Below are 12,100 nucleotides of genomic sequence, written 5' to 3' on the forward strand. Positions count from 1 at the left end.
TGGTATTACTCAGCCAAAAGTCTTTCTGAAACAAGAAACTCATCAAAAATGGCATAACCTCTTCAATCCTTTTGTGTTCAGCATTTTAAAGTCTAACATGGACATTCACTTCATCACGGAAGAATATTCTTGTGCTGCTTATGTCATCGAATACATAAATAAGACCAATTGCAGGATTAGCAATTTACAATTAAAATTATGAACCAGTATCCTGAATTTAGCATCACTGAAATTACAAGAAAATTAAGCATCGACATGCTCAGCTCTGTCAAAATTACTAGTCAAGAGGCTGCTTGGTATTTTGCTTCATCAGCCAATGTCCGAGAGTTCAGTTGTTGTAACTTATATACCTACTGTGTAACCTATCGAGCGACAGCATAATAGAAAATTGAACAAAGAAATGGAACGAGAAAACATGGGTGACAATTCTAGTGACATCTGGAAAGAGAATTGGTTTGATAAGTAAAAGAAAAGGATGATGAGGAACAAGTTCAAATGAGCCAGAAGTGGTAACAACATCTTTCACCTTCCACCGGTAAATAGTGGGCTTATGCTAATGGGAGTGCTGTGGTTCAGGGGAGAACTGAGGGGGGCAGTTGCCCTCTGAATCACAGTCTTTTAAAATGCACTGTTTGCTTGATGTTTGCGGAGCAGTCGGGTACGGGACATGATACTGCCAAGGGGGATGTCTTTGTGTGTGCACGATGTAAGGAGTGCAAGGAAATCAGGCGACAACTCAGCGTTGTTATGGGCCTTTATGAGAGCTTGAAGGACAGGGTGGATGCCCTCGAAGGAAATAAATTGAGGGGCCCATCAAGCTCTCAGCTGCCCACATCAACGCCAGAGCTTGCACTTGGTCATCAGGCAACACAGAGGCAGCCCCCTAGGCAGAATGCGCTGGTCCCACAGGAACTAGTAGTTGTTGGTGACTCTATTGTCAGGGAAACGGGGAACATGCTTTGTAAAAAGGATAGGTGGAATAGGACCAGGGTATGTCTGCCAAGGGCAAAGGTTGATGACGTTGTAGAGCGGATATCATCTTTTAAGGGCACAAAAGGTGATATAGTTGTACACGTTGGCACTAATGATATTAAGAGTAGGAGACCGGCGGAATTACTTAGCAAGTACAGGTCACTGTTGAAAAAAAGCCGTGAATTAGGGTTGAATTTGAAAGTGTCTGCAATTCTGCCCAGACACGATAGGAGGGAGTATATGATGAGAGCCTTGTCGATCAATTCGGCCCTGGAGGGATTGTGCAAGGCTCAAGGGGTAGAATTTTTTTCAGCCTGGACTGTACTTGTTAACAGGAGAGATTGCTTCTACAGGGATGGGATACACTTAAATAGAAAGGGTGCAAGAATATTTGCTGATGCTGTCGAGGCAGTGTTAGGTGGGTCGGAAAACTGCTAGTTGGGGGGGGGATACAAGGACTAATAGATTAACAGTAGCCACTGGCAGAGGTGGAAGTGATTCTTGCACTGCTTCTATTGAAATGAGCAGAAGCCTGAAAAACAAGATGCAGGATATTTCAGAGACTGCTGGGAGTCATTGCAGTTCAAGTAAACACATGGGTTGTGTTAGGGTAGCTAAGAATAGAAACAGGTGCATGTATACCTGCGTGTACACCAATGCTAGGAGTTTGGTAAATAAATTTGATGAATTTGAGGTATTGCTCAAAACATCAAAGGCAGATATTGTTGGGATATCAGAGACGTGGTGTCACACAGATATAAGTAATGCGGAACTGGAATTTGGGGAATACAATGTGTATAGAAAGGATAGACAGGACAGGAGGGGAGGAGGGGTTATGCTATTAGTTAAGAAACACATAAAGTCCAAGTAGGTGAAGCCAGTCGACATCGATGGACAGGGCAGTGTCGAGTCAGTTTGGTGTGACATAAGCATAGGGAAATCAAAATTGAGAGTAGGAGTGTGCTATAGGCCTAATGACTCTGAAGAGTATAATAAGATATTGTACAGGGAAATAGAGTGGGCCAGTAAATCAGAGAGTCTTATAATGGGGGATTTTAATTTCCCAGATATTGACTGGAATTTGTGGGTTGGTCACTCGCACGCTAGCAAGGCTTTTGTGGATTTATTGAATGATTGTTTTCTACATCAGCATGTTCGTGAGGCAACAAGAGGGAGAAATACTCTTGATCTGATTATCAGTAGTGATTCTTCATGCATTAAGAATCTGCAGATAAATGAACCACTAGGTGGCAGTGATCACAGTGTGTTGAAGTGGGATTTACTCAAGGAGGTAACTACCATCAGAGGTAAAGGGACGGGTTTTTGTTTTTGTAAAGGCGACTATGATGGTCTGAGACAGTATTTAAATTCTATACAGTGGGACGAACTGATGATGTTACCAACAACAAACTCAAAATGGGAAGCATTCAAGGAACTAATCTTGGAGGCTACCAGGCTTTACATACCAACTAAGAAATATTGTTCAAGGCTTAGGCCTAAATGGTTGTCAGATGAACTAATGAGACATGTGGCAGAGAAGAAAAATGCATGGGATACATACAAATTAATGGGTGACATGGAAGCCTATGATAGATATAAGTTGGTCTGTAACCAAGTCACAAAGGAGATTAGGCAGGCAAAGGCAGACTACGAAAAATCCTTGGCAAAGGATGCAAAGAAAAACAGAAAAGAGTTCTTTACATATTTAAACTCAAGAAGGAAAGGGATGAATCAGATTGGTCCACTGGATATTGATGGTTCAACAGTTGAGGATCCTGCTCAGGTGGCTAACAATCTAAACGAGTATTTTGCATCTACATTCACGCATGATTATGAGAGCTTCTTTGGACTCAGGGGAGGTACCCATAGACTGGAGATGTGCAAATGTAACCCCAATTCACAAAGGAGGATCAAAGGCTGACACAAGTAATTATAGACCTGTTAGTTTAACTTCTGTTCCAGGAAAATTAATGGAGGCACTGGTTAAAGAAGCACTGCAGGATCATCTAGACAAGAATTCAGTTATAGCTCAGACGCAGCATGGTTTTGTTAAGGGCAGGTCTTGCCTGACCAATTTGATTGGATACTATGATGTAGTCACAAAAGAACTGGATGCAGGGAATAACTTTGATAATATATATTTGGATCTTAGAAAAGCTTTTGATACTGTTGCACATGGAAGACTGCTGCACAAATTGGAGCAGTGTGGCATTGGAGGCAAATTGCTGCTATGGATAAGGGGATGGTTGAGTGGCAGGAGACAGAGAGTGGTAATCAATGGACACTGCTCAACGTGGACTAATGTTATTAGTGGAGTTCCTCAGGGTTCAGTGTTGGGTCCGTTGTTGTTTTTGGTGTTTATGAATGATATTGATGATGGGATATCAAGTTTAATGTCCAAGTTTGCAGATGATACAAAGGTTGGTAGGGTTGTTAAGGACACTACTGATGCTATGCTGCTGCAACAGGATCTGGAAAGGTTGAACAGATGGGCTGAGAGGTGGCAAATGAAGTTTAACATTGACAAATGTAAAGTACAGTAATACCCCGACTTACGCTACCCCGACTTACGCGAACTCGGAGTTACGCGATTCTTGATTTTTTCGTTTGGCAACGCTGCCGCCCACTATCTTCAAGGTCGTTTTTCATATGTTATCGATATACGGTGCGACGGCGGAGAATGAGAGCGAAAGATGAACAAAATTCAACTTTGCCGCTTTTATGTTTTTTATATCAGTGAAGGGGAAACACATTTCACCATAATAACGTAAAAACCAACACAATTCCAGCTATCGGTATAATCGGAAATGCAATTAGATCGAGTTTACTACCAGTTTATAACAGATTTCACTAGCAGAAACGCAACTGGATTTTTATTGTTTTATGGTAGTAACCCCTAGAAATGTGAGGTGTTAATAGTGTATCTCTGCCTTCATGGTGTTGTTTATTCAGTTGCTACATGCACGCAGCTTTGTTTATGCGTATCAAGCTGCCTCCTCGTTTTGTAATTGCGCTTTATTCCCTAAAAATTAGTAAAATACTTAAAAGGTGTGAAAAGGAAGCGTCCTGGTGAAGACACTGCAGATTCAGAGAGAAAAAGAAAAGCAATTATCGATAAACAGAGGCGGACTGGATCAAAAATTCTTACCCGGGAAAATTTATAGTGGCCTCATACTATGGTTTATGGCCAAAATCACACTGGCCCACCGGGGTTTCCCCGGTAAGGCTTATGGCCAGTCCGCCTCTGTCGATAGAGAAAAAATTCGAAATTGTGAAACGCTTTGAGCGAAATGAAAGACCATGTGATATTGGACGTGCTACAGGCCTAAATGAAGCAACGGCGAAAAGCACATGACAATTGCAAACTTGACAGGTTGAAAATTGAAAAGGGCTCAATTGTAAAGGGCTTAAAAATTTTAAAAAACATAGACTCCAACGAAGAACGCGTTATAACTACAAAGCAAGGAATAAAAAAATTATTAGCTTGCTACGACGAAATTCTGCGTGAAAAAAAGAAGGCGCTGTGTCGTCAGACGAATTTGTTAGATTTTATGAAGCCATCGACATCGAAATAACTTTTTTACGTAAGTCATTTGTTTTTTTAATACATATTTTGTATTAATATGTATAAAGAACTGCAATTTTATTAAATTTTTCTTCTAAACTAGTGTTTTTGTTAGTCCTTGGTCCCAATTAAGCAAAATTTATATGTATTTATATGCAAAGTTGTACCCCGACTTACGCGAATTCGACTTACGCGATTTTCGTCGGACCCACCTATCGCGTAACTTCGGGGTATTACTGTACTACATATGGGAAACAGTAACCCCAGAGCAACGTATCAACTCTGCGGTAGTACACTGACATTGGTGGAGAATGAAAAGGACCTGGGGGTAATTGTGCAGGCAGATATGAAGTTCTCTGAGCAGTGCAGACGAGCTGCAAGAGTAGCCCATGGTGTCTTGTCAATGATATACAGGAATTTTTCTAGCAGGGATAAGGAGGTGATTATTCCTTTGTATAAGGCAATGGTTAGGCCAAATCTTGAGTACTGTATACAGGTCTGGAGGCCTCATTTCAAGAAGGATGTAGAGCTGCTGGAACGGGTACAGAGAAGGGCAACAAGATTAGTGTATGGAACAAAGGGTTGCTCTTACGAAGAAAGGCTTAAGTTTTGCAAATTACAGAGTCTGGAGACTAGGCACCGGCGAGGTGATCTGATAGAGGTGTATAAGGCTTTGAATGGTTTGAGCATGCTCAATGCCAATGGGATTCTTCATCTTGCTCAGAATAATCACCTCAGAGGGCATAAATTCAAATTGAGGAAGGACGGATGTCGGATAGATGTGCGGAAATTTGCCTTTGGCCAGCGGGTGGTTGGTTGGTGGAACCGACTTCCATCACTTGTTATTGAAGTTGATAGCCTAAACAAATTTAAAGCTCAACTGGACAGGTATTTCGAACGAACGGAGGGGTGAAATGGGAGTGGTGTGTGTTTTTTTTTTTTTTGGCTGGTGCTGAATAAGCTTGCTTTCTTGCATCATATGCCTCTACTAATGCTAATGCGCCCTCTACTGAATCAACATTAGTGACAGCATTGACGTCATTTAGGAAGTGACATATATTTACTTCATTTCCATTGCACATTTTCGTCAAAGATGTTTTCACATAAAATATCTTTCATGCGTACAAGGTACACTCGGGCTTTTTTTAATTGGAAAATATTTTTCATTTTAATTAATTATAAACTAATACATTGTAATTATGAGTAGTGATTCTCACACACACATATATTATCTATTATGCCCATCACTAGTTATGAGGTTGCTCATTCACAAACAGAAAACCCAAAAACATTGAAATACAGTTTTTGAAGAAGTATAGTTATAAAATAAGTTATGTACTCTTCCATAATTAATCTTTGGTTGGTTTTTAAGAAAGTAACTGGCTCCACTGAAAATGTTTGCAAATGCTAGCATAGGCTAAAAATGTGTATATTACTTGTATCTTTATTTTAACATGAAATTGTTTAGTTCATTGTTTATTTATTATCATTTATAACTTTGGAATCCAAAACATGTAAAATTTACAGATTACTGAACATAATTTTGAATCTCTTAATCTTAATGAATTGATTTATTTTTGATTTTTAGGACTTAAATTCTCTATATCCTCAGGAGAGGACGTTGCCTGGTAATGAAATTCTTCATCAGTTGCAGAACTGTTCTGGAGCGCTGTCCAATGGCATGCCTGTAACACGATTTCATAATTGCCATGGGAAAAACATAATACTACATGATAATAATATGGTAGCTTATCGCAAAGCAAGTTATGCCCATGCTCTCACATTTTCTGAGAGACCTCTTCTTCCAGGTGAAATATTCTTGTTGGAAATTGAAAAGAATGAACATGGATGGAGTGGACACATGAGACTAGGCTTAACTCAGCATGATCCTTCAACTCAGTTCCCCCTCCCTCAATATGCCCTTCCTGATTTGGCTAATAGAGGAAGATCATGGATTTTTGCTATCAATAATTCAGATTTGGAATCCTCAGAGCATTCTCTGTATGCACAGTTAAATCCACCTCTTCCAGTTCTAGGTAATGATTTTATTTGACCTGATAAAATAATAATTTTTGCAAAATATTACTTAAAGAATTTCAAACTGTTTTAGACAATAGAATAAAATGATATGAGTCATACACTATAATGACAAAAAGTATTTGAACCAACACTGTAGTTGAAAAAAAAGGCTTTAAATTCAAAAACCTAATATATAATGATGGTGGCAGGGAGGATAGCTGGCCTGTATGATAGCCTCAACAGTCCTGGCAATGCCAGATTTGTGTGGTTTTGGGCCATCTGGCACACATAAATATTAAAAGCACAAAGCTCTACTCCTTACAATAATTTATTTATTAGTATTTTTTAAATTGTACTGATCTAGGGGATTGGAGCAACTGCACCCTCGGTAAATCCAGCCTTGCTCCCTGATTTCTAATTTCTGCATAATTTCTACCAACTTCTAGTAAGTTTTGTCCACAACCTGATATAGTTCTTCAGTTTGTCCAATGGGTTGGACAGACAACTTGAGTAGTCGAGACCAGCTAATTTTCGTAAAATCGGACAAATGCTAATAATTTATTGTAATTTTTCCTTGTAGACGATCTACGATCTCATTATAGATTTAAAATAAACTTTGTGGATTTTTTTAAAAGGGTAGTATAGGCTATTTTTGGAAATTTTAAAGGAATATCAAATTTTAAGAATTATTATATATTTTATTTTAAGGCAGAAGAATACTCTTACCTGGGGTTTTCTTCGGGGACGGCTGCATCCAGGAGAGGTGTGATTCAGAAGGTGTTGAAATTGCAATTATATGGAAGGAGGACGAAGGAAAAAGCCAGCTTTTGTACTAAATCCTTGCATGGGAAGTAATTGTAGGCATAATTCACATTTTCGAAGGAGGGGTAATGTCCTGTGTCATCACCGCTTATACACAGAACATTACCCCTCCTTCGAAAACACGATAATCTTTGACAAACAAGACACAAAATTTTAATTAGAAACCAGTGAGACACTAGCAATGAGATCAATAAACATAAATAGACCAATAATTATCTCTGAAGAATGGAACCTTATCCTATAAGTTCAACTTAACAACAGAACATAACCCCACCCCCAAATCCAGGACCTCTACTAACAGGGACGGGTAGTCACGCACCCGGATTTCCGAGTGAAACCCCTTTGTTTCCCTTTCCTACCTTTTTTTTTTCGCCACAAAAAACCATCTACAAATTCCCAACTGTAAGTGTAATATGGTGAGGTGGGAAATTTTTTCTTTCCCCCACCCTACTTCACCCTTTTCCGACTACTCAACCCCCCTCCCACCACCACACTTTTGAAATATAGCAATGGAATGTGCCTGGGCTATAAAAGACGGCCTCGACACGTAATCATCCTCCTTTGAAGATGGTATTAACGAAAAGCCCCCATAATTTGGGACATCATCTCCCTTTATGCCTACAATTACTCCCCATGCAAGGATTTAGGACAAAAGCTGGCTTTTTCCTTCGTCCTCCTTCCATATAACTGCAATTTCAACACCTTCTGAATCACACCTCTTCCGGATGCAGCTATCCCTGAAGTAAACCCTGAAGTAAGAGTATTCTTCTGCCTTAAAATAAAATATATAATAATTCTTAAAATTTGATATTCCTTTAAAATTTACAAAAATAGGCTATACTATCCTTTTCAAAAAATCCACAAAGTTTATTTTAAATCCATAATGAGATCGCAGGTCGTCTACAAGACAAAATTACGATAAATCATTAGCATTTGTCCGATTTTACGAAAATTAATGACTACTCAAGTTGCCTGTCCAACTGTCTAATAAAGTTTCGAGACTTTAGGACCTCCACATATTTTTTTACTCTTTGTCTAATGGAATTGAGGTCCAGGCTCTAAGCCAACCAGTTCACCTTTTCAGCATAATTGTCTACAAACCAGTACTGTATGATGCTATCGAATTGCAGGATATTTCAACACAGAAGTTGAAATCAGATCAAAATTCGTACATTACCTGCATTCAGTTTTAGTCATAGAGAGATATTCTGCTCCAACTGTGTTCATTGAAAGCAAAATGTCTGTCCATGATTGAAATGAATGCAGGTAACCTGTACAAATTTTGCTCAGTTCTGTTTGATGTAGCGTGATATGCTGATGCTAATAGGAACCATTTTTGTATACTGCTACAGTGTAGCATTCAAGAACATCTGTGAACTTCATGGTTTCGGGCACCTTCATCAGTGGACCAACTATGAACCAGCTAAAACAGTCCATATACTTTTAAACTACCTTTACCAGACTTCATGGTTGATATGATTACTCTGACAAGAAATGTTTCCTGGACAGTCTCCACACTGCATCACCGTCTCCACACAAAAAAAAAAAAAAAACTGCCCATTGGAACAAAATATTTTGTAGGAAGGTTCATCACACTGTAGTGCCTTCTACCACTGTTCTAGAGTCCATGAATGTTGGGAATGACACCACTCCAAACAGGTGACTGATTGGGCTTATGCATATTATGTTTGAGGAACATACTGCCCTCTTTGTGATTCATCAAACATCTTTCATGAGTTTGTGAACCACCCAGAACTTTTTCATTGAAGTATGATTTACCATAAATTATTAGCATTTGTCCTATTTTACGAAAATTAACCGAATAACATCCACCTTGGCAGATTTTGGGTGTCTCAGATGAATTGCAATTGCATGCACAGAAAAGGTACTACTGTGGCATCCAATCATCATTTCACATTAATCTGTACTGGCTTCTAATGTACTGCTACTGCTGCAGTTCCATGAGATTTATACTGATATGTCTGAAATGATACACGTGTGCGAGGACGAGGATGAAGGGCTAGTTCAGTACTTTTGGTCATAGTGTATATTGATATATTGCATATTAATATGCTACTAGGTTAAACATATTATATTAGACAAATGCGGTTATGTCAGTTTTTAAAGATGTATATACAGTCTGACTTCTATATAATGAAATTGATCATTCGCATGAAAAAATTTGTTCAAGAAATTTCGTTTTAAAGAAATATGACCTTTTCAACAATGAAAAATAAAATACTGTAATTCAACATTTAGAAATATAGTAAAAGATGGGAAATAAATCAGAAATAAGTGGGAATGAATAAATTTTCTAACTATTTTAAACAATTAATTTATTAATACATACATGATAACTATTTTCATGATGTGCACAATATATTAGCACACTTTTAAGAATTATTTCATAAAATATTTATTTTTTGTTGTATAATGGATTTTACTGTATATCATTAATAAAAATGATATACAGTAAATTCTGGCACATTTTCTTTGCACTGAAGGCCTCAATGCAAAGTTTCAAATGCTGTCAACATTTCATGTTTGGAAGGCTTAATATCGTTTCTCTCATTTTCATCCAACTCATCATCAGAATTAGCATCAGTAAGGCATATGATGCAAGACAGCGGGCTTATCCTCCAAAACATCAGCCAAAAAAAAAAAAAAAAAACCTTCCCAATTTCACCCATCCATTTGCTCCAAAAGTTCGTTCAGTTCTTCCTTGAATTTATTTAAGCTATCAACTTCCACGACTGATGAAAGTTTTGTTCCAGCAATCAACCACCTGCTGGTCAGAGGAAACTTTCTGCATTTCTATTCTAGAACTGTCTTTTCTCAATTTGAATTTATGCCCCTTCAGGTGCAGAATCTGAGCAAGAGGAAGAATCCCATCAGCATTGAGTTTTCTCAAACCATTCAAGGCCTTATACACTTCAATCAGATCACCTTGCAGGTGCCTAGTCTCCAAATGCCGCAATTTGCAGAACTTAACCATTCTTGGGCCGATATTGCCGCTCTTAAGCCGATACAGTCACTAATTCTTTGAATACTCTCCAAAATGTTGGAGTCACTCAGATATTCAGCTACTATGACATCATTATCAATTCTTAAAAATTCATCAAGAACAATTTCTCTACCAATCAACCTCTCGCTTGGAGTCCTTCCCAAGATTGCTCAATATCTTGTAATAGTACATCCCTCTCATTGCTGTTAATTGTGTTTTAGTAAAACTTGCTTTTGCAGAACAATTCTTAATCGTTGTTTCTGCCACATCTTAACTCCAAACTTTCGCTAATTCTAATATGTACATCCGCAAATCTATAACAGAATCTATAGGTTGGTTGTTTTCTGTTCTCAGTATAATTTTTTTCAGTATGCATCTTCAGTAGTATATTTTCAAATTCTTGATAATGCCTTGGTCCATTGGCTGCAGTTTAGATAAGGTATTCGGAAGGAAGAAAACAAGCTTCATACTTGTAAGTTTTGAGTGTAAGTGGGCATGGCAGTTTTCAACAATGAACACAATTTTTCTGGGTTTTTTTTCGTCATCTTTCTATCAAAATTTAAAATCCACTGTTCAGAAATTTCTTGTCATCCAAGATTTTTCATTGTAGTTGTAATCCAACTCTAATGACTTTACTCCTTTGAAACATCAGGGCTGTTTACTTTTGCCTATTACCAAAAGCTTCAGTTTTTAATTACCAGCCATATTTGCACCAACCAAGACTGTAATTCTCTCCTTACTATGTTTACCACCTAAACATTTATCCACCTTTTAAAGTCAGTGTGTTGTTCAGCAAACATTAAAAAATAGACCTGTTTTATCGACGTTGAATATGTCTTTGGGCTCGTTGTCCTCCATATTTAACCCGGGGACTCGCATCTGGTGAGTATGGGCTTGGCACACCCAGGGTCCTGAGCTGGATATCATCATTCTTCTCTTTCTTGATGATTCCCTTCTACTTTTGACACACTCTCTCTCTCTCTCTCTCTCTCTCTCTCTCTCTCTCTCTCTCTCTCTCTCTCTCTCTCTCTCTCTCTCTCTCAGGGTAACTCGGGAACTTTTTTTTTCCTGGTGCAGCATAAGCCTCAGGCTTCCTTGCATCATATGGTTATTAATAATAATAATAAATTTTTTCAAAACGGTTTCTTTCCAATGAGTGTAGTCTTCATCGATTACAACTCCACTTTCATCAGTAAACCTTTTTTGAGTAAGCCATGGCACTTTTTAAATTTGTCCAGCCAACCAGAACTGACTTGGAATGTTTTAAGCCCGAGAAAAGATGCCTATTCCACAGCCTTTTCTTTTCTTAATGGCCCTGATATCAGCATGTTTTGGTCTCAAATCAACTTCGCCCACTTAAAAACAGCTTCATCTACATCTTCATACAAGCACAATTTCGCACACTGCTTACTGGGTCCTATTTCCTCAAACAGTTTTGAGAATCAAAACACAGATTTTCAGAATAGTTGACACACTACTGGCAGGGACACAAAATTTTAAAGTGATTTCTTTATTTTAATGCCCCAATCTGCACTATTAAGCACTTCTACTTTTTCCACTACACTCAAGGATTTCCTCTTAGACATTGTAAAGTTACTTGCACAGCAGCTAAAATAAAACTGATTTTACCTACCATGTAAACAGGTGCCTCCATAGCCAGGTGGGCAGAAGCAGCAGTGCGTAGCACACGCTTCCTGATTAGACCAGGGTTCGAGCCC

The 12,100-nt window shown here is 38.4% G+C and overlaps 1 protein-coding gene across 1 annotated transcript in view; it reads left to right on the forward strand.

Annotated features, from left to right (window-relative positions):
* LOC150078804 (neuralized-like protein 2) overlaps nt 1-12,100 on the forward strand; it is a 74,526-nt gene that overhangs the window by 36,257 nt on the left and 26,169 nt on the right. Inside the window, exon 2 of the mRNA XM_090382359.1 lies at nt 6,126-6,573. Within this exon, the coding sequence (XP_090238485.1) occupies nt 6,126-6,573 (448 nt within the window). The remainder of the gene's footprint in view (nt 1-6,125; nt 6,574-12,100) is intronic.

The sequence above is a fragment of the Mastigoproctus giganteus genome, chromosome 10 (genome assembly GCF_048544385.1).
Source record: "Mastigoproctus giganteus isolate SK-2022 chromosome 10, ASM4854438v1, whole genome shotgun sequence".
In the NCBI taxonomy this organism is placed as follows: domain Eukaryota; kingdom Metazoa; phylum Arthropoda; class Arachnida; order Uropygi; family Thelyphonidae; genus Mastigoproctus; species Mastigoproctus giganteus.